General features: G+C 37.7%; 1 protein-coding gene across 1 annotated transcript in view; it reads left to right on the plus strand.

Annotated features, from left to right (window-relative positions):
* Positions 1-21,763, plus strand: part of CLPX (caseinolytic mitochondrial matrix peptidase chaperone subunit X) — a 42,917-nt gene that overhangs the window by 12,157 nt on the left and 8,997 nt on the right. The window contains exons 4-11 of the mRNA XM_068964053.1: positions 1,287-1,441; positions 6,302-6,461; positions 8,005-8,046; positions 11,490-11,666; positions 11,803-11,967; positions 12,800-12,888; positions 13,848-14,012; positions 20,977-21,276. Of these exons, the coding sequence (XP_068820154.1) occupies positions 1,287-1,441; positions 6,302-6,461; positions 8,005-8,046; positions 11,490-11,666; positions 11,803-11,967; positions 12,800-12,888; positions 13,848-14,012; positions 20,977-21,276 (1,253 nt within the window). The remainder of the gene's footprint in view (positions 1-1,286; positions 1,442-6,301; positions 6,462-8,004; positions 8,047-11,489; positions 11,667-11,802; positions 11,968-12,799; positions 12,889-13,847; positions 14,013-20,976; positions 21,277-21,763) is intronic.

A 21,763-nucleotide genomic window follows, 5' to 3' on the forward strand; every position in this document is an offset into this window, starting at 1 on the left:
TTTTAATGGCTGAGTAATACTCCATTGTGTATATGTACCACAGCTTTCTTATCCATTCATCTGCTGATGGACATCTAGGTTGTTTGCATGTCCTGGCTATTATAAACAGTGTTGCGATGAACATTGGGGTACATGTGTCTCTTTCAATTCTGGTTTCCTCGGTGTGTATGCCCAGCAGTGGGATTGCTGGGTCATATGGCAGTTCTATTTGCAATTTTTTAAGGAATCTCCACACTGTTTTCCATAGTGGCTGTACTAGTTTGCATTCCCACCAACAGTGTAGGAGGGTTCCCTTTTCTCCACACCCTCTCCAGCATTTATTGCTTGCAGATTTTTGAATCGCAGACATTCTGACTGGTGTGAAGTGGTACCTCATTGTGGTTTTGATTTGCATTTCTCTAATAATGAGTGATGTTGAGCATCTTTTCAATCACATGGGATCTTGACTCTCCAGTTGTGGTGCATGGGCTTAGTTTCTCCATGACATGTGGTATCTTACTTCCATGACCAGGGATTGAGCCTGCATTGCAAGGCAGATTCTTAACCCCTGGACCACCAGGGAAGTCCCAGTTTCTTAGTGGTTTTTAGGTCAAAGAAATAGGAATTAGTGGAATAAAGATAAGAAGAAAGGTATAAAATAGTTTTATATATTTACCAAGTCAAGGTCTTAGAAATGCTCACAGGTTTGAAAAGAACCTTAATATATATATATATGTTTTACATTTTTTAGGGATTAAAATGGATTTTTGTCTTTCAACTTTTGTGTGTTTGTAATTTTTTGTAGTAAAATGTTAATTTTATTACAGATTAATTTATTTGTACTGTACTTTTTACCCACAGTTTATTCATTCTAGTATTTGAATAAAATAATTACTTAATATAGTGGTAGTTTTTAAAATTAACTTTAGGGCAAATTCCCTGTTAATAGATGACACCCCACTTTCACAAGGGTCCGGGTTCAGTCCTTTGCCAGGAAACTAAGATCTCCGGAACTGCACAGTACACACCCGCCTCCAAAAGAAAAACCCAGAACTTTAGTGAATGGAGAAGTCGAAAGAATTTCAACCAATCTTTTCTCTAGAGAAAATCTGTCACACCTAGCTGAAATGAATAGAATATAGTTTACTGAACTCAGATTTATCAGCTATTTTAGGTGCAAATTAGGCTGACTGTTGTGGCTAGTGGAATGAACTACAAGTTTTTCGTCAAGTATACATAGGTTTCAATTTTCAATGAGTCTTTAAAGTTAAATAGTATTTGAATTATTTTTCTCTGTCCTTTTACAGCATCCACCCGCTTTGTGAAGTGTGAAAAATGTCATCATTTTTTTGTTGTGTTATCAGAAGCAGACTCAAAGAAAAGCATAATTAAAGAACCTGAATCAGCAGCAGAAGCTGTAAAATTGGCATTCCAACAGAAACCGCCTCCTCCCCCCAAGAAGGTATAAGTCCTCGCTCAGTGTCATAAACATTTTATCTTGAAAACATTTCACTGCTTCCCCTCTCTCCAGTTTATATTGAATCTTAATACTAGCATCTAAACAAGTTTTGTAAGTTCTTTATAATATAGGCTGTGTCTGGCTGAATTGTTACTGATATTTGATACTTGAAATTTAGGTATGGGGTCCATTGCTGTTTTCCCATATCATGATTACTGTATTCATAGCAATGCAATACAGCTGATGATTATTAGTGTTAATACTGTTAACCTAAAATGATATCCTTAAAATAGAACAGCTGGGGATTTGTTTTTGTTAGTTTGGATCCCTAAATAACAGCAGCCTGCAGTTTTTCCCTCTTAAATTAATCCACTTTATTAGAAGTAAAACAGCCTCAGGCTAACAATAGAAGCAAGTATTTTTTCATGACCAATGTGCCAGGGCCCTCCTGTATAACACTGACTTTTATGGTGTCAGCTCTTTCTTGAAGTCTCAGGTGGATTGTGATTTAGCCATGTGAGACACAGCAGAGTATACCACCAGCTTCACTGGGTACTTGGCGTGTACTTTCTGAGAAGGAGGAGCCCTGCTTCTGGGCTGTGTTATTATCTCTGGCCATGTCTCAGGTGGTGTTTGCACACTTGTTATTTCTCACCCTCTGCTTTCTTTGACCATTGAGATACCAGTGCGTTTGTTTCTGCAAATGTGCTAAATCGTGGGTGTAATTCATGAAGAATGATGATTTTTAAAAACCATGAAGTGAAGTAGTGAAGTGAAGTCGCTCAGTCATGCCTGACTCTTTGCGACCCCATGGACTGTAGCCTACCAGGCTCCATCCATGGGATTTTCCAGGCAAGAATACTGGAGTGGGTTGCCATTTCCTTTTCTAGGGGATCTTCCCGACCCAGGGATCGAACCTGGGTCTCCCACATTGTAGGCAGACGCTTTACTGTCTGAGCCGCCAGGGAAGCATCTGTTAAAAACCATAACAACGTATATATGGTCAACCATTATAGAATTTGTTATGTAAAAATAAAGGAAAATACAGCTGTTAAGCTTTATGTTCCTCACTAATTTGTATAGACTTCAGAATCTGAGTCGGAGTTCTAGAGAATAAAGTTCTAGAAAATAACTCTTTTCGGGAGTTGGTGAATATTAGCAGTTAACTTCTGTTAACTAAAAGCTGAAAGAATTAACTCTAGGTGCTAAGCCATTGGCAATAACCAAATTACATATAGAGCTTTAGTTTCTACCAAGAATAAGAGTTTTAGATTGCCATTTAGATAAATGTATAGCTTTAAAGTTAATATCTGAGAAAAAGCTAAATGTTTGTGAGTATTAAATCACATTTGATACAGGTGGTATAATGATTTTTGAGTATAAAACATCATTTTATTCTTAAAAATTTTTAAAGAGATAGGGATACCAGACCACCTTACCTGCCTCCTGAGAAATCTGTATGCAGGTCAAGAAGCAGCAGTTAGAACTGGACATGGAACAACAGACTGGTTCCACATTGGGAAAGGAGTAAGTTACGGCTCTATATTGTCACCCTGCTTATTTAACTTACATGCAGAGTACATCATGTGAAATGCCAAGCTGGATGAAACAAAAGCTGGAATCAAGACTGTGGGAGAAATATCAATAACCTCAGATATGCAGGTGATACCACCCTTATGGCAGAAAGCGAAGAAGAACTAAAGGACCTCTTGATGAAAGTGAAAGAGGAGAGTGAAAAAGCTGGCTTAAAACTCAACATTCAGAAAACTACGATCATGGCATCAGGTCCCATCACTTCATGGCAAGTAGATGGAGAAACAATGGAAACAGTGACAGACTTTATTTTCTTGGGCTCCAAAATCACTGTGAACGGTGACTGCAGCCATGAAATTAAAAGACACTTGCTCCTTGGAAGAAAAGCTATGAGCAACCTAGACAGCATATTAAAAAGCAGAGAATTATTTTGCCAACAAAAGTCTGTCTAGTCAGAGCTATGGTTTTTCCAGTAGTCATGTATGGATGTGAGAGTTGGACTATAAAGAAAGCTGGAAAAAAAAAAAAAGCTGAGCACCGAAGAATTGATGCTTCTGAACTGTGGTGTTGGGGAAGATTCTTGAGAGTCGCTTGGACTGCAAGGAGATCCAACCAGTCAATCTTAAGGGACATAAGTCCTGAATATTCATTGGAAGGACTAATGCTGAAGCTGAAACTGCAACACTTTGGCCACCTGATGCGAAGAACTGACTCATTGGAAAAGTCCCTGATGCTGGGAAAGATTGAGGGCAGGAGGAGAAGGGGACGACAGAGGAGGAGATGGTTGGATAGCATCACCCACTCGATGGACATGAGTTTGAGCAAGGTCCGGGAGTTGGTGATGGACAGGGAAGCCTGGCGTGCTGTAGTCCATGGGGTTGCAGAGTCGGACATGACTGAGTGGCTGAACTGAACTGAATGCCTATTTTGAAAAAGTTCAGTTCAGTCGCTCGGTCGTGTCCGACTCTTTGCGACCCCATGAATCGCAGCACGCCAGGCCTCCCTGTCCATCACCATCTCCCGGAGTTCATTCAGACTCACGTCCATCGAGTCAGTGATGCCATCCAGCCATCTCATCCTCTGTCGTCCCCTTCTCCTCCTGCCCCCAATCCCTCCCAGCATCAGAGTCTTTTCCAGTGAGTCAACTCTTCGCATTAGGTGGCCAAAGTGCTGGAGCTTCAGCGTTAGCATCATTCCTTCCAAAGAAATCCCAGGGCTGATCTCCTTCAGAATGAACTGCTTGGATCTCCTTGCAGTCCAAGGGACTCTCAAGAGTCTTCTTCAACACCACAGTTCAAAAGCATCAATTCTTCAGCGCTCAGCCTTCTTCACAGTCCAACTCTCACATCCATACGTGACCACTGGAAAAACCATAGCCTTGACTGGATGGACCTTAGTCAGCAAAGTAATGTCTCCGCTTTTGAATATACTATCTAGGTTGGTCATAACTTTTCTTCCAAGGAGTAAGCATCTTTTAATTTCATGGCTACAGTCACCATCTGCAGTGATTTTGGAGCCCAAAAAAATAAAGTCTGACACTGTTTCCACTGTTTCCCCATCTATTTCCCATGAAGTGATGGGACCGGATGCCATGATCTTCATTTTCTGAATGTTGAGCTTTAAGCCAACTTTTTCACTCTCCTCTTTCACTATCATCGAGAGGCTTTTTAGCTCCTCTTCACTTTCTGCCATAAGGGTGGTGTCATCTGCATATCTAAGGTTATTGATATTTCTCCTTGCAATCTTGATTCCAGCTTGTGTTTCTTCCAGTCCAGCGTTTCTCATGATGTACTCTGCATAGATGTTAAATAAGCAGGGTGACAATATACAGCCTTGACGTACTCCTTTTCCTATTTGGAACCAGTCTGTTGTTCCATGTCCAGTTCTAACTGTTGCTTCCTGACCTGCATACAGATTTCTCAAGAGGCAGGTTAGGTGGTCTGGTATTCCCATCTCTTTCAGAATTTTCCACAGTTTGTTGTGACCCACACAGTCAAAGGCTTTGGCATAGTCAATAAAGCAGAAATAGATGTTTTTCTGGAACTCTCTTGCTTTTTCCATGATCCAGTGGATGTTGGCAACTTGATCTCTGGTTCCTCTGCCTTTTCTGAAACTAGCTGGAACATCTGGAAGTTCACATTTCACGTATTGCTGAAGCCTGGCTTGGAGAATTTTGAGCATTACTTTACTAGCATGTGAGATGAGTGCAATTGTGCAGTAGTCTGAACATTCTTTGGCATTGCCTTTCTTTGGAATTGGAATGAAAACTGACCTTTTCCAGTCCTGTGGCCACTGCTGAGTTTTCCAAATTTGCTGGCATATTGAGTGCAGCACTTTCACAGCATCATCTTTCAGGATTTGAAACAGCTCAACTGGAATTCCATCACCTCCACTAGCTTTGTAGTGATGCTTTCTAAGGCCCGCTTGACTTCACATTCCAAGATGTCTGGCTCTAGATGAGTGATCACATCATCATGATTATCTGGGTCGTGAGATCTTTTTTGTACAGTTCTTCTGTGTATTCTTGCCACCTCTTCTTAATATCTTCTGCTTCTGTTAGGTCCAGACCATTTCTGTCCTTTATTGAGCCCATCTTTGCATGAAATGTTCCCTTGGTATCTCTAATTTTCTTGAAGAGATCCCTAGTCTTTCCCATTCTGTTGTTTTCCTCTCTTTCTTCGCATTGATCGCTGAAGAAGGCTTTCTTATCTCTTCTTGCTATTCTTTGGAACTCTGCATTCAGATGCTTATATCTTTCCTATTTTGAAAAAATTAGTTTTATGATGTAATCTTTGTGAAGAATATTATTCATATGATTGAAAGAGGTGTAAAATTTTCTTAAATTTATTTCATTAAAGATAACAGCTTTAGACCCATGGTAGCAAGTGTAGGTATTCTAATTGACTTTAACATTAACTTTCAAAAATTAGGATCATTGGCATTGTTTATAGAAGAGAAACTGGCATAGCATTGGAAAAGTACAGGAATACTTTGTTAAGCTAGAGAACAAATGAATGGTGTGTTGTATCTTTAAGGTTTGGAGCCTCTGAAATCATTGCTGCATAATGTATCATGCCCTTGGCATTTTGTTTTGAATGAGAGTCTTTGTTCAAATTTAAAACTGTAAGCAAGTGAGTTCAGTATATAGGACTCCCTGTGGTCCCGTGGTGAACTCTGCACTCCACTGCAGGGGACACAGGTTCCATCCGTGGTAGGGAAAGTTCTTATGCTATGCAGTGCAGCCAAAAAAAAATGTGCTCGGTATTTAACTCTAATGTGTGTATATTGTGATGATTCACAGTAAATTGTTCATTTCTAATCATTTTTCAGATTTATAACTACCTCGACAAGTACGTTGTTGGCCAGTCTTTTGCCAAGAAGGTGCTTTCAGTTGCTGTATACAATCATTACAAGAGAATATATAATAATATCCCAGCTAATCTGAGACAGCAGGCAGAAGTTGAGAAGCAGACATCATTAACACCTAGAGGTTAGTATTTTGATAACTGACCAAAATAGAGATTCCTGTGCTTAGAGGTAATCCTTATTTGCAACTCTTTGCTTTTGTGTTAAAATACTTTTAGTACAGTACAACATTTTTCAAAATGCAGGTTGCTTCCCGTTAGTGGTTCATGAAATCATTCCAGTTCATTTCCAACAGCATTTAAAAAAGACAGTTAGGGGACTTCCCTGGTGGTCCAGTGGTTAAGACTTTGCCTTCCAATGCAGGGGGTGCAGGTTCGAACCCTCATCAGGGAACTAAGATCCCACATGCCTTGTGGACAAAAAAGCAAAACATAAAACGAAGCAATATTGTAACAAATTCAATAAAGATTAAAAAAAAAAAAGAGAGTTAGTAAGTGTGAGTAGAAAATACCAGAGTCTGTTAACTTGTTAAGTATTATTTCTTAAAACTTTATTTTCAGGTATATGCGCTTAGGTTCTCGTGTACAAATTGAGACATCATTTTTGAGTTGTAGGCTTGACCATAGGTCTTGTCGACTAGATTATTGCAGTGTTCTGTATACAACTCTTGAGTTCTTCTCTTTTGGTTCAGGACACAGAATTTAATTTTCCTAAGTCAGAGATATATGGAAATGGTACGTCTTACAGAACATATTCAGCGCTCTTTCCGTTTTGGCCTCAGCTACACAGTGCAAGGTTCAGGGCAAATTTGTAAGTGATTCAAAGTATAGTTCCTATTAATGATAGATTCTAATGCACCAATATACTGTGTAATGTCAATTTACTATGGACAATGTATATGTTATATTAACAGAATGATTTTATTTAAAAAACTATGACTACAGTAAAATATAAATAAGGGTTTTTTTTTTTTGGCTAGGGACCTGTAATTTTGGAGTTGTCCTACAGATATCTATTGTTTACATTCTTTTAGCTGTGTTATAATTTTATGGAGTTTTGCTAAGTACTTTTAGTATTAAATTACTTTTAGTAGGTATTAATATATAATTTATTGCCTTAATGAAGACACTTGTTCACTGCTTGAACTTACTGCAAAATATTTACATAGTAGAATCAATTAATTTTTTAGAAGGTATACTCATAGTAACTGATGAAGGACTTGGAACCTTTATGACTTATAAAGTCCAAATATTGTTGTTTGGTCATGGAGCAAAATAATTTTTTCTGATTCCTTCAGTCAACAAATTAAAGTTAAACTCTTCTAGGTGCTGGAAAAGCAAATGGTTATATGGTCTTTATAATGAGGGGTTTAAATTCTTATTGAAGACCTAAATTACTACATTTCTTTTCTTAAAATAGCCACTTTGTATTTGACAAATGTGAATATTAGCAACTATACAGCCATCATTAAGCATGTTTGGTTTTTTTTTTTAATACAGAAAAGAGGTAGCATATAAATTCTTTCATAATTTATAGAAAGCTAAAAAAACAATGAACATATTCTTTATATTTGGAAGAGGGCAAGAAGTGGAATACTCCTTGTTTGTTCCCCTAAATTAAGCAAATATATAATATTTTCATGTTGCCATTTTCATCCTCTTTCTTAGAGTTAGAAATAAGAAGACGGGAGGATGAGTACAGATTTACAAGTAAGTGACCTCTCTTCAGGTCCTCCTCTGCAGTCACTCTTCCTTTTTAGATTTACCTCAGTGAAGTTTGTCAGCACTAGTTGTGATAGATATGTACTTGTTTGTGTATTACTAAGACAGGCATCGTATATTCTTTAAACTTGTTTGTTATACATGGCATATATAACTTTGAAACAGTTTTATAGCTAATTTGTGTAGTTAATAGATGTTGGGTTGTTTTAGATATTTGATTTTATCTTTTCTATTGTGATATTTCTTATAACATAAAGAAATAAGTATTATATGTAGTTTTCCTCTATAAATCTAGATCTGCACTTTAACAGAAGTTGTATTTTTTAAAATTTGTACCTTGAATGTTGTATCCTTTTTTTTTCCTTAAAAAGAATACAGTTAAAGTTGATCTGCCTGTAAGTGACATATTTTAAGGGAGGTGTATTATCTTTCAGCTATTCTTTGCCAGAAACTACATTATTTTTTGGTGTTTATGAAACTTAGTGTAGGCTTACAAATTATGCATAAGCTCCAGCTCACTATTGAGAGCTCTAGACTGCCCCTAAAATCATCAGGAGGTCTGATGGAGGGTATGGAATGACATGATAAGCCAATGATAGTGGCCATTCTGATGTCTTGCACTCATTTCTTTGGAGGTGGAGATAGCTGCTACACAAAGAAAGGGTGAAGGTTCCAAAGTTACCATAAAAAGATTCATGTTGTCACAAAAGGCAAAAAATAATAGATAAACCATTGTGAACATTTTTCGCTTATAAGTTTGATAAGTTTACATTTGCCTTTGAACCAAACAGTATTATGCATCTAATATTTGAACATCAGAATATTGTACTGTATATTCAGGATGAGCCATGAGAACATAATGAGTTCAGCAACTCTGGCATAAAATTTATTTTTTGCTAAGTCACTTCAGTCATGTCTGATTCTGTGTGACCCCATAGACGGCAGCCCACCAGGCTTCCCCATCCCTGGGATTCTCCAGGGAAGAATACTGGAGTGGGTTGCCATTTCCTTCTCCATGTAAAATTTATTACATGTAATAAAATATGCCATCATTATATATTCATAATTTTGGGCAGGTGGCTGGTGAAACTAGTATGAATTAGTAAAGTCTATCGTAGTGATTTAATACAAATGTTAACAAGTAATAGTATTTAAGGATGTAAGCAAAATCATTTGTAATTACCTATATTGATTGGCTTAGAAATTAATATTTTTAGAGCTTGTGTAGAATTTACTTTCATGTATAATTTAGTCTTCTCCTATGTGGGGTATTAGGTTCTAATGTTAGGACATTGGGCTAAAGTCATATATAATTAAAATATTCTTGGAAATTCCTTTGGAAATCACATGTTAGAGATCAACATGTGTCTCTTTAACATTTTAAGACTGATGGTTTCTTCCCCTCATCAGTGGAACATAAATTTTTCTGATGTTAAATACCAGATGAACTAGTTGGCTTGCGTATGAGGGCTATGTTATACAGATGCTTACACACTAGGAAAATAGTAATACTAACAGTAAATTCTTTCAAAGCACATGTAAAACTATCTGCCAGGCACTGTTTTAAGCGTTTTACACGTATATACTCATTTCATCTTCCCCAAGCCTATGAGACAGAAATGATTATTTTCACCACCTTTTTACATATAAGAAAGTTGAAGGACAGAAATGTTAAGTTTTGCCCAGGGCCCTATTGCTCCATACAACTAACTAGTCTAGCCTGCTTACTCAGTAGTCCTCATTGTAAAGAGCTGCTTAGGCAATAAGAGATGTGCACAAACAGAGACTTAACTGAAAGAACAGGGGTGTTTTCTCAAGTTTACCCTGGGGCATATTTTCATAAATGGAATGACAAACATCATTTGTTCTGTATTCCTCTTTTTTAAAAAACTTAAATCATAAAGTTGAACATGTGTGTCATGTGATTCCACTGTAGGTAATACGCTTCTTACAGTTCTTTTCAAGTTACCTAAATCATCTTTCCCCATTGGGCAGACCTATTCTTCAGCCAAGCACCTCCTTATACTGTCAGAATTCCTAACTAGATTTTGCTGAAATTTAAAAAAAAAAAAAAAGTTTTCTTTTTTTTTTTGTTTGGCAGGGGATAGCTAGCTAACTGAAGACTGCCTTTTTTTTAACCTGATGTGAATTGTAATGAGGCATAGCATTGTGAATTATTCACTGACCATTAACCCTCAAATGTAGTACAGTTTAATTAAATTCAAATATTTATTTAATGCCTGTTATTCTTGGTGAAGAGAATAACCCTTTACCAAAGGGTGTGACCCAAAGATAGTTTGAAAATGACAGCCAGATGGAACAGAATTTCAGTAGTATGTTTGCCGAAGATCTGTCTGTTGGTTTGCTTAAAATAATAAAGCATTGGAAAATACTGATAGAAACAAGCTACAACTAAATCTAGAAAATATAGACATATGATATGAGCCCAGGTACCTTAAATGCTGAGAGCCAGGAGCAATGTGGATATTTACAAATATAGCTAGTTCCAAAGAGTATTGGGATTCTTTCCTTAGCTGAGAGGGGGAGAAAAAGATTTTTTTTAAAGCGATCCAGCTGATAAACTCTTAGTTCACCAGCACTATAATTCCCGTATAATTAACATTGTATGTCTGCTAAAGGAAATTCAGTGATCCAGTTGAGATCCAAATCAGAAATTCAGGTAGGGCCAGGGATATTGAGTCGTACCATACTTGGTTTCTCTGGTAGACTCACAGCATCATTTTTAAGTGTGGAAGAGATTGTAGAGTGGTTCACTAAGGAAGCAGGCTCAGTAAAGCCAGGTGACCTGCTGTGTTCCTGTGATAGAGCTGAGACTAGAACCCAAGCTTTCTATTCCTCAGTTCAATGTTTTATCCTTTCTCTACAACACTGTTTCTTTTCATTTGTACAAATATATGTACATATACCTTTGTCTTTCAGAGTGCCTCTAAATCGATTGCATTTTGTTCTTAAACCTCCAGTCATGTGTTTAAAATTGAGAGGGCAGGTGTTAGCCATTTTATAGATTAGGGCACAGAAGCACAAAGTGTATATGATGACATAGCTCAGGATCATATAGCTATTCAGAGGCAAAGAAAGGACCAAATTTCTGACGCTTTCTGACTCCTGACACTGTTCTCCTTCTGTTATACTGCCTTCTTTTCAGTAAAAGGATATTCTTCATACAAGTTTATATAAATAAGGTAAAAAGAATACATTTCCTTTGCTTGAGGTTCTATGAATAATCATCATGTATTACACATTTGTCATTAGATAATTTGAGACTTCCTTCCCTTTTAGGTAAGACAAAAAAATGTCAGAATATTTACTTATTTTTTTCTAAATAAGTATTGGTTTTAGATGTAAGGTTTTATTGGGCATTTTTTCAAGTGAAAGCAAATGAAGCTCTAATAGCTTTGGCATTTTTTCAGAGTTACTTCAGATTGCTGGAATTAGTCCACATGGTAATGCTTTAGGAGCATCAGTGCAGCAACAGGTAAATCAACAAATACCTCAGGAAAAACGAGGAGGTGAAGTATTGGATTCTTCCCACGATGACATCAAACTTGAAAAGAGTAATATTTTGCTGCTTGGACCAACTGGGTCAGGTAAATAACTTACTTAAAAATTTACCACTCATTTAAGAAAATAGAATTTGGATGACTCTGTAACCTGTGTCTTATGACTGGGGGATTCTCACTCTTAAGAAAACCGAAGGCCCATTGTTGCTGTTTCTATTTATAGGTAAAACTCTTCTGGCACAAACTCTAGCTAAATGCCTTGATGTCCCTTTTGCTATCTGTGACTGTACCACTTTGACTCAGGCTGGATATGTAGGTGAAGATATTGAATCTGTGATTGCCAAGCTGCTCCAAGATGCCAATTATAATGTAGAAAAAGCACAACAAGGTATGTTTCAGCAACTTTGTCTGTCCTTAGATATAGTCTGTTGAGGAAGCAGTCTGATAGCAAGAGATAATATATTTTTTGTTTTGAGTCAAAGAGTCAAATTCAATAACTATATAAAAGTAGCTATGTTTAAGTTTTCTAGCATACTGACTGAGGGCCACAAAGTTTGCTTTGTCTTATTGTCATAAGTTGGCAATATTACTAGAGTGAAAACAGGCCAAATTATTTATTCCATTCTGTTCTAACTTTCCTCCAGACTCCTAATGCTGAAATGGGTTGAGGGAGGGGAAAAAGATAAGTGCAAGAGAGCGCAAGATGTATATAGCAACATATTAACTTATCTACCTAGGGAGTGTCATAGATGCTCCATTTCTCCTTTCCTTCTGTATCATCTCTCCTTGTTTACATGAAGAGCTTGACAGCTTCCTGTCTAAATTCCTTTAGGACAAGAATATAGATGGAAAAAATAAGCTGAAGTTTAGCTAGTACCAGCCCTGTATCCACCTTTTGCTTTCACACTGTACCTCTGTCTCTGCTTCTTAGAATAAAGAACCTGAAAACATTAGTGGGGTAGCTAACTATGATAGTCATAGAGAATTGGTAATCTTACCCAAGTGTTATTTTTACCCAAATGATGTAAGAATAAATTATAAAATGTTTACACAAAATGATGTGTGGAAAAGTTGGCAGTATATTTTTATTGTATTAAACTATTGCATATATTGTGTTAAAGATTAAATACCTTGCTCTCTAGCTACCTATCCTTTTAAAGCTTAGGTTGTCTTGTATATATCTTTTTCATATTATAAATAGAATCCTCCTTAAATTATAGGAATTGTCTTTCTGGATGAAGTAGATAAGATTGGCAGTGTGCCAGGCATTCATCAGTTACGGGATGTAGGTGGAGAAGGCGTTCAGCAAGTAAGCAGTTGAATATTTTGTTCAAGCCCACTAAAAGGAAGGGAATACATCAACCTCCCAAATATTGTACGTTTGGTTTCACATTCAATTAGACTCTGTTTTATTTCTCCCACTCCAAACTCCCCAGACTATTAAGTTCAGATCCTAAGAGAAACCTGTTGGCAATTTTAAATTTACCTTTTGTTAGGAAATTAAAGATATTTTAAAGAAGTAAATGAAATTTAATTTTTGTTGGCGTATTTCACAAAGACCCAGTTAAACATTTCTAAAGGATGCTTGAAGAAAGTTCTGATTCTAACTAGGCATAAATGAACTATGTACATGTATTTTATTCTTTTCACTTAGTTAGAAGATAAAATAGTGCTCTATTCCTTGTAGAGTCATAATTAAAGTCACAATGATCTATTGATTAACTTTTTACTGGTAACTAATTATGACATAAACTACAGGGTAAGGAAAATTGCTTTTGTTTTTTGACCAGGACATAGAGAGGTCCAATCATACATATAAAATGTGCTAGATAATGTTTTTTTGTAAAGGCATTTCAAAATACAACTATTCTCAAAGTTTAACACTAAAAGTAGAGTAGAATTTTAGTATAAAGACAAGGCTTCAAATATTTTCAAATTTTGAATGTTCCCACGTGGTTGAATAACATTTTATAGAGTCCTAATTCTGTCTTTATGTTAGAATTATGTCTTTACCATCAAAAACAACCTCTGAAGTTGATTGTTTTCTAAATGCATCAGGAGTCCTATACTATTCTAAATAAATTTATAAATAATTAAATATGACAGTATATTAGATTTTCATGTTAGTTATAGGAATGTGGAGGTGTTTTTCAGTTATGATCATTGACCATACACACATATTATTTTCCCCATTGAATCCCATTATCTAAAGTATAATAGATAATACACTTATATGATGATGCCATAAATCATTTTTTCTTTATTTAGGGCTTATTAAAACTATTGGAAGGCACAATAGTCAATGTTCCAGAAAAGAATTCCCGTAAGCTACGTGGAGAAACTGTACAAGTTGATACAACAAACATTCTGTTTGTTGCTTCTGGTGCTTTCAATGGTTTGGACAGAATCATCAGCAGGAGGAAAAATGAAAAGGTAAGTTTTTCTGAATGGTTACTAGGAGAGCATTTGAAGTTAGAGGATAGACCCTCAGTTTCTAATCTTGTATCTGCTTTCTGCCAGTTAGGTGTTCTTAGAGTATACCAGAAATATATTCCTAGTTATTTTTTAAATTTCAGAGTAGTGATTTGGAAGATTTCTAAATATCATCTTTATATCAGCATTTTTAAAGTGTGACTTGATTTTGATTTTATATTCATCTGAGTTTTTTTATTATTTGAGGTAACTGTGAGATCAATAAAATTTCTACTCATTTCTCTTTCCCAATTCACTAGAGCACAATAAAGGGCTTGTTTCCATTGCCCCTACCCATAGAGTCTTCATAGATCACTGCTGACATTCACAAGTGGAGGAAAGTAGTTTAGAGGTTGAGGGAGGGTTGTGATCTCACCTAGTTTATAGATATTTCTTAAACATTCTTATAAGCCTTGATTTTAGCTGGAATTTATTTTTTCATATCCTCAAGGTTCATTCCCAGTACCTACTTAGGATAAAACATAATATCAGCATAGTGGCAAGAACCCCCAAAACATGCCTATTTTCCATGCTTTTGTGTTTTACATAATAGCTGCAAATGATACCTTTTATATTATATGTTTAGGTTTATATAATACCTAAATGAATGTATCATAGATCACTTCTTTTGTATATTGCCTGCTTTAAGTCGTCTTGGCCTTACATGTTTAGTAGCAGTTTACTTGAGTTTTTTAGTTTGGTATTCAGTTCAGTTGCTCAGTCGTGTCCCACTCTTTGTGACCCCATGAATTGCAGCACACCAGGCCTCCCTGTCCATCACCGTCTCCCGGAGTTCACTCAGATTCACGTCCATTGAGTCGGTGAGGCCATCCAGCCATCTCATCCTCTGTCGTCCCCTTTTCCTCCTGCCCCCAATCCCTCCCAGCATCAGACTCTTTTCCATTGAGTCAACTCTTCGCATGAGGTGGCCAAAGTACTGGAGTTTCAGCTTTAGCATCATTAGTTTAGTAGTAGTAAAAAAAAAAATAGCTCTGCTAATGGAACAGTTGCCTGTGGTCATTCCTTTGCATAGTCTAGAGGAGAAACCTCTTATAAGGCTACCAGCTGAGCCATGTAGTGCTGTTACTTCTCAGCATCAGACCTTATTCAGCATGGATAAGGTTAGATTTTTATTTTTCATATTAATCAATTTGTGTTTTTCTTGCTTTTGAAATTCTGCACAAGTTAGCCTAAAAAAATTAGAAGAAATTATTTCTTCGTGTGTGCATGCACGTGTGTGGGTATGAAAGAGATGGGGGAGAGTGGGAGACAGAACTCTGTATTCGAAATTCTGTAACCAAAAGCAAGGACCATGTTCTTATATTTATTTATAATTCATACTTGTAAATAAAATTGAAACTAGAAACATGTAGAAAAGAACAGTTAAAAGTAACGTTACTAAAGAGATCAGAAATGGATAGAAAGAAGGTTTACATCATTTCAAGTTAGTGGAAATTAAGTCACTGTTTATCTTTGAACTTCTTAATGAAATTAGGGAGAAATCATGAGCTAGTTTTTATTCCCTGAAGGAGGAAGGGTATAATCTCTTCATGAAAGACAAAGATTTTAAAAGATAGATTTTTATGAAAAGAAGACCGGGACATGAAAGAGTCTGTAACAGTGATTTTATGAAGGATTAAACACTTCCATTTGGCTATTGTTTTTATCAAACCTCATTGAAAGCCAGGCTTACAGTATTAAATAATATACCTATATCCTGACCATATGAAACCTATTGCCTTTGCTCTTGTTTTCCCCTACCTCAGTTCAGTTGGCAGATATGTGTTCATTCTTTAAGATTCTGTTAAATGATGAGTCAGTTCCTCTGTGAAGACTTTCTTGGTCATTTCCTACCCTCCTTCCCCAGGTTGTGCCTCTTTTCATCCTTTCCACTGCTAAGGTTTCCTGCACAGTTGTCCTTCATTGCAGTTATGATGCTTAAATATCTTCATGTGTTCTCAGACTCAGAATGAACCAAAGGGGAGGATAGGGGTAAGGAATAGTCAGGGAGTTTGGGATGGACATGTTCAGTTATTTGCTCAGTTGTGTCTGACTCTTTGCAACCCCATGGACTGAAGCATGCCAGACTTCCCTGTCCATCACCAACTCCCAGAGCTTGCTCAACTCATGTCCATCAAGCCAGTGATACCATCCAACCATCCCATCATCTGTCGTCCCTGTTTCCTCTTGCCTTCAATCTTTCCCAGCATCAGGGTCTTATCCAGTGAGTTAGTTCTTTGCATCAAGTGAACAAAGTATTGGAGTTTCAGCTTCAGCATCAGTCCTTCCAGTGAATATTCAGGACTCATTTCCTTTAGGATGGACTGCTTGGATCTCCTTACAGTCCAAGGGACTCTCAAGAGTCTTCTCCAATACCACAGTTCAAAAGCATCAATTCTTCAGTGCTCAGCTTTCTCCATAGTCCAGCTCTCACATCCATACATGACCACTGAAAAAACCATAGCTTTGACTAGACAGACCTTTGTCGGCAAAGTAGTCTCTGCTTTTTAATGTGCTGTCTAGGTTGCTCATAGCTTTTCTTCCAAGGAGCAAGTGTCTTTTAATTTCATGGCTGCAGTCACCATCTGCAGTGATTTTAGAGACCAAGAAAAATAAAGTCTCTCACTGTTTCCATTGTTTCTCCATCTATTTGCCATGAAGTGATGGCACTGGTTGCCATGATCTTTGTTTTTGAATTGTTGAGTTTTAAGCCAACTTTTTCACTCTCCTCTTTCACTTTCATCAAGAGGCTCTTTAGTTCTTTTTCACTTTCTGCCATAAGGGTGGTGTCGTCTGTGGGTCATCTGGATGGACATGTACACACTGCTATATTTAAAATGGATAACCAACAAGACCCTACTGTATAGCACACAGAACTCTGCTCAGTGTTATGTGCCAGCCTGAATGTGAGGGGAGCTTGGGGAGAATGGATACATGTATATGTATGGCCAACTCCCTTTGCTGTTCCCCTTAAACTATCACAACATTGAAAATTGGCTATACCCCAATACAAAATGGGAGAAGGCAATGGCACCCCACTCCAGTACTCTTGCCTGGAAAATCCCATGGACAGAGGAGCCTGGTAGGCTGCAGTCCATGGGGTCGCTAAGAGTCGGACACGACTGAGCGACTTCACTTTCACTTTTCACTTTCATGCATTGGAGAAGGAAATGGCAACCATCTCTAGTGTTCTTGCCTGGAGAATCCCAGGAACAGTGGAGCCTGGTGGGCTGCTGTCTGTGGGGTTGCACAGAGTTGGACACGACTGAAGCGACTTAGCAGCAGCAGCAGCAGCAACACAAAATAAAAAATTTAAAGTATATATATATTTGTATGTGTTCTCACTATAAATAAACATTTTTAAGTTAGGATAAGGACTGTCTTCAGGCTTATATCCCCAGTGTTTTATAATAATGCTTTATAATATATATAAACCTTACACATGGGCATCACCAAATGGTCAATACCAAAATCAGATTGATTACATTCTTTGTGACTGAAGATGGAGAAGCTGTATACAGTTAGCAAAAACAAGACTTGGAGCCGACTGTGGCTCAAGATTATTAGCTTCTCTGCAAAATTCAAGCTTAACCTAAAGAAAGAGGGGAAAACCAATAGGTCAGTCAGGTACAACTTAAATCTCCTATGAATAACAGTGGAGGTGACGCACAGATTCAAGGGATTAGATCTAGTAAACTAGAGTGGCTGTGGAACTATGGACAGAGCTTGGTAATATTGTTCAGGAGACAGTGAACAAAACCATCCCAAAGAAAAAGAAAAGAAAGCTAAGTGGTTTGTCTGAGGAGGCTTTACAGAAAACTGAAGAAAGAAGAGATGCAAAAAGCAAGGGAGAAAGGGAATGGTACATCCAACTAAATGCAGAGTTCCAGAAAATACCAAGGAGAGACAAGAAGGCCTTCTTCAATGAACAGTGCAAAGAAATAGAGGAAAAATAGCTGAAGGGGAAAGACTAGAGATCTCCTTAAGAAAATTGGAAATATCAAAGGAACATTTCATCCAAAGATAGGCACAATAAAGGACAGAAACAGGTAAAGATCTAATAGAAGCAGAAGAGTTCAAGAAGAGATGGAAAAAACACACAGAAGAACTGTACAAAAAAGATTGTAATGACCCGGATAAACATGATGGTGTTGGTATGGTCACTCACTCAGAGCCAGACATCCTGGAGTGTGAAGTCAAGTGGGCCTTACAAAGCACTGCTGCCAGTAAAGCTAGTGGAGGTGATGAAATCCAGCAGAGCTATTTAAAATCCTTAAAGATGGTGCTCTCAAAGTGCTGCACTCAATATGTCAGCACATTTGGAAAACTCATCAGTGGCCACAGGACTGGAAAAGGTCCATCCTCATCCCAGTTCCCAAGAAAGGCAGTACTAAAGAATGTTAAACCACTGGACAATTGCACTCATCCCCCATGCTAGTAAGGTCATGCTCAGAATCCTGCATGCTGGGCTTCAGCATTACATGAACTGAGAACTTTTAGATCTTCAAGCTGGATTTAGAAAAGGCAGAAAAACCAGAGGTCAGATTGCCAACATTCACTAGATCATAAAAGCAAGGGAATTCCAGAAAAACATTTACCTCTGTTTCATTGACTGTGCTGATGCCTTTGACTGTGTGGATCATAAAAACTGTGGAAAACTCTTAAAGAGATGGGCATACCAAACCATCTTACCTGCCTCCTGAGAAACCTGTATGCAACAGTTAGAACCTTGTATGGAACAATTGACTGGCTCAGGATTGAGAAAGGAGTATGACAATGCTGTTTATTGTTACCCTGTTAATTTAACTTACACGCAGAGCATATCATGTGAAATGCCGGGCTGGATGAATTATAGGCTGGAATCAAGAGATTAATAATCTCAGATATGTTGGATAATACTACTCTAATGGCAGAAAGTGAAGAGGAACTAAAGAACCTCTTGATGTGACTGAAGGAGAAAAGTGAAAAAGCTGGCTTAAAACTCAGTATTAAAAAAAACTAAGATCATGGCATCCGGTCTCATCACTTCATGGCAAATAGGTGGGGGAAACAGTGGAAACAGAAAGTTTATATTCTCGGGCTCCAAAATCACTGCGAATGGTGACTGTAGCCACGAAATTAAAGGATGCTTGCTCCTTGGAAGAAAAGCTTGACCAACCTAGACAGCTTGTTAAAAATCAGAAACATCACTTTGCCAACAAGTTCTGTGTAGTCAAAGCTATGATTTTTTCAGTAGTCATGTACAGATGTGGGAGTTGGGCCATAAAGAAGGCTGAGTGCCAATGAATTGATGCTTTCAAATTGTGGTGCTGGATAAGACTCTTGAGAGTCCCTTGGACAACAAGGAGATCAAACCAGTCAATCCTAAAGGAAATCAACCCTGAATATTTGTTGGAAGGACTGATGCTGAAGCTGAAGCTCAGCTGATGCCAACAGCAGACTCATTGGAAAAGACCCTGACACTGGGAAAGATTGAAGGCAGAAGGAGAAGAGAGCGACAGAGGATAAGATGAATCACTGATTCAATGGACATGAACTTGGGCAAATTCCAGGAGATGGTGAGGGACAGGGAAGCCTGGTGTGCTGTAGTCCACGGGGTTGTAAACAGTTGGTCATGACTTGGTGACTGAACAATAGCACTCCTGCAGAGCAGAAGTGGAGACACAAATGCTGAGGACAGACTTATGGACACTGCTGGAGCGGGAGGAAGGAGAGGGTGGGATGTACGGAGAGGGTAACATGGAAACATGGCCAGTGGGGCCATGGGAAGAGATGGCCAGTGGGAATTTGCTGTGTGACTCAGGGAGCTCGTACTGGGGCTGGGTAAAAACCTGATGGGGTGGGGAGGGAGGTGGGAGGGATGTTCACGTGGGAGGGGACATGGGTAAACCTATGACTGATTGATGTTACTGTTTGGTAGAGACCAACAGAATACCGTAAAGCAATTATCCTTCAATTGATGTACGGCAAAACCAATACAATATTGTAAAGTAATTAACCTCCAATTAAATAAATTTATATTAAAAAAATAAAAATTTTTTTAAAAGAAAGGTACATCCTTAAGAAATTTTTTTAATGTTTACATTATTGAAAGCAAAATTTTCTGCTTTCTGATAGAGTCACTGTCCACATACACAGAATATTTAGAATTAACTTAGACTGTTTTCTCATATATCATGTACTTCTCTTGTACTTTTGACAAAAGTTGTATGACATATCAAAATCAAACTCTATGACAGTTACCTAGAGTATAGTTCTTTATACTGAGTAAAGCAAGGTCCATACATTTTAGATACACAACCTTTTGCAACAAAGTTACCATTTTTGTTTGATGTCATCCTTACATGCTCTTTTATAAAATCTAACTCATACAGTGTTCTAACTCATCGTATAATCTGATAGTATGCAACCCCAAATTATGATTTTAATAGAATGCTTAGCAATGACTTAAGACGCTTGTGGATAATTTACTTGTAAGACTGCTTGTTCCATAGACTCTACTCCTGTTAGTATTACAGAATTAATTGACTTTGGTTACAAAATAATTACTATGTCTACTTTCTTGCACATTTTGGAAGTTATACGAGTCGAGAGGTCTGGGAAATGTCCTGCAATACCATAATCTGAGTTCTAAGGGACTTCCCTTCATAGTTCTTACCTATTCTTACTAGAATTCATTCTTCTGAGAGTTGGTTGGGTTCTCACTTCTGAAGGCAGATAGACTTAAGTTTGAATCCTGGTTGTTAACCACTAGCAGAAATGAGAGCTTAAGGTACTTAACCTCTCTAAGCCTTTTTTATTCATTGTAAAATATAAATGATAATACTTTCTTCTGTTGCAAAGATCACGTGAGATATGCATGCAGAATGCTGAACACGATGCAGCTTCATTTTGTTATTTGTAATACCTGTGTTTTCTTTGGCAGTATCTTGGATTTGGAACACCATCTAATCTGGGAAAAGGTAGAAGGGCTGCAGCTGCTGCTGACCTTGCCAATCGAAGTGGAGAATCGAATACTCACCAAGACATTGAAGAAAAAGATCGTTTATTACGTCATGTGGAAGCCAGAGATCTCATTGAGTTTGGCATGATTCCTGAGTTTGTGGGACGGTTGCCTGTGGTAGTTCCTTTGCATAGCCTAGATGAGAAAACACTTGTACAAATACTAACTGAGCCACGTAATGCTGTTATCCCTCAGTACCAAGCTTTATTCAGCATGGATAAGGTTAGATCTTTACTTTTTATACTTACTTACGTGTATTTTTTGCTATGGAAAATCTGCATATGTTAGCCTAACAAATTAAAAAGCAGTACTTCTCGTCTGGAATACCAGCCTGTGTGTGTGTGCATGTGCACTCAGTTGCTCAGTGGTATCTGACTCTGCCACACCGTGGACTGTAGCCTGCCAGGCTCCTCTGTCCATGGAATTTTCCAGGCAAGAATACTGGAGTGGGTTGCCATTTCCCCTCTTCCAGGGGATCTTCCCAGCCTAAGGATTGAGCCTGTGTCTCCTGCATTGGCAGGCAGATTCTGTTGGCAGGAACAGACCAGCCTATTACTCACTAAATATGGATCTAGGAATCAGGGAAGGCACGTTGTGTTGTGTTAGACACTTATGAATTGGCTTAATTTTTTTTAATTAAAGTCAGCATTGTAGCTTGAAGACTAAGGATAGATACTGAGAGAAATGCTAGCAGCCTATCGCTAACCCC

The sequence above is a fragment of the Capricornis sumatraensis genome, chromosome 2 (genome assembly GCF_032405125.1).
Source record: "Capricornis sumatraensis isolate serow.1 chromosome 2, serow.2, whole genome shotgun sequence".
NCBI classification, from domain to species: domain Eukaryota; kingdom Metazoa; phylum Chordata; class Mammalia; order Artiodactyla; family Bovidae; genus Capricornis; species Capricornis sumatraensis.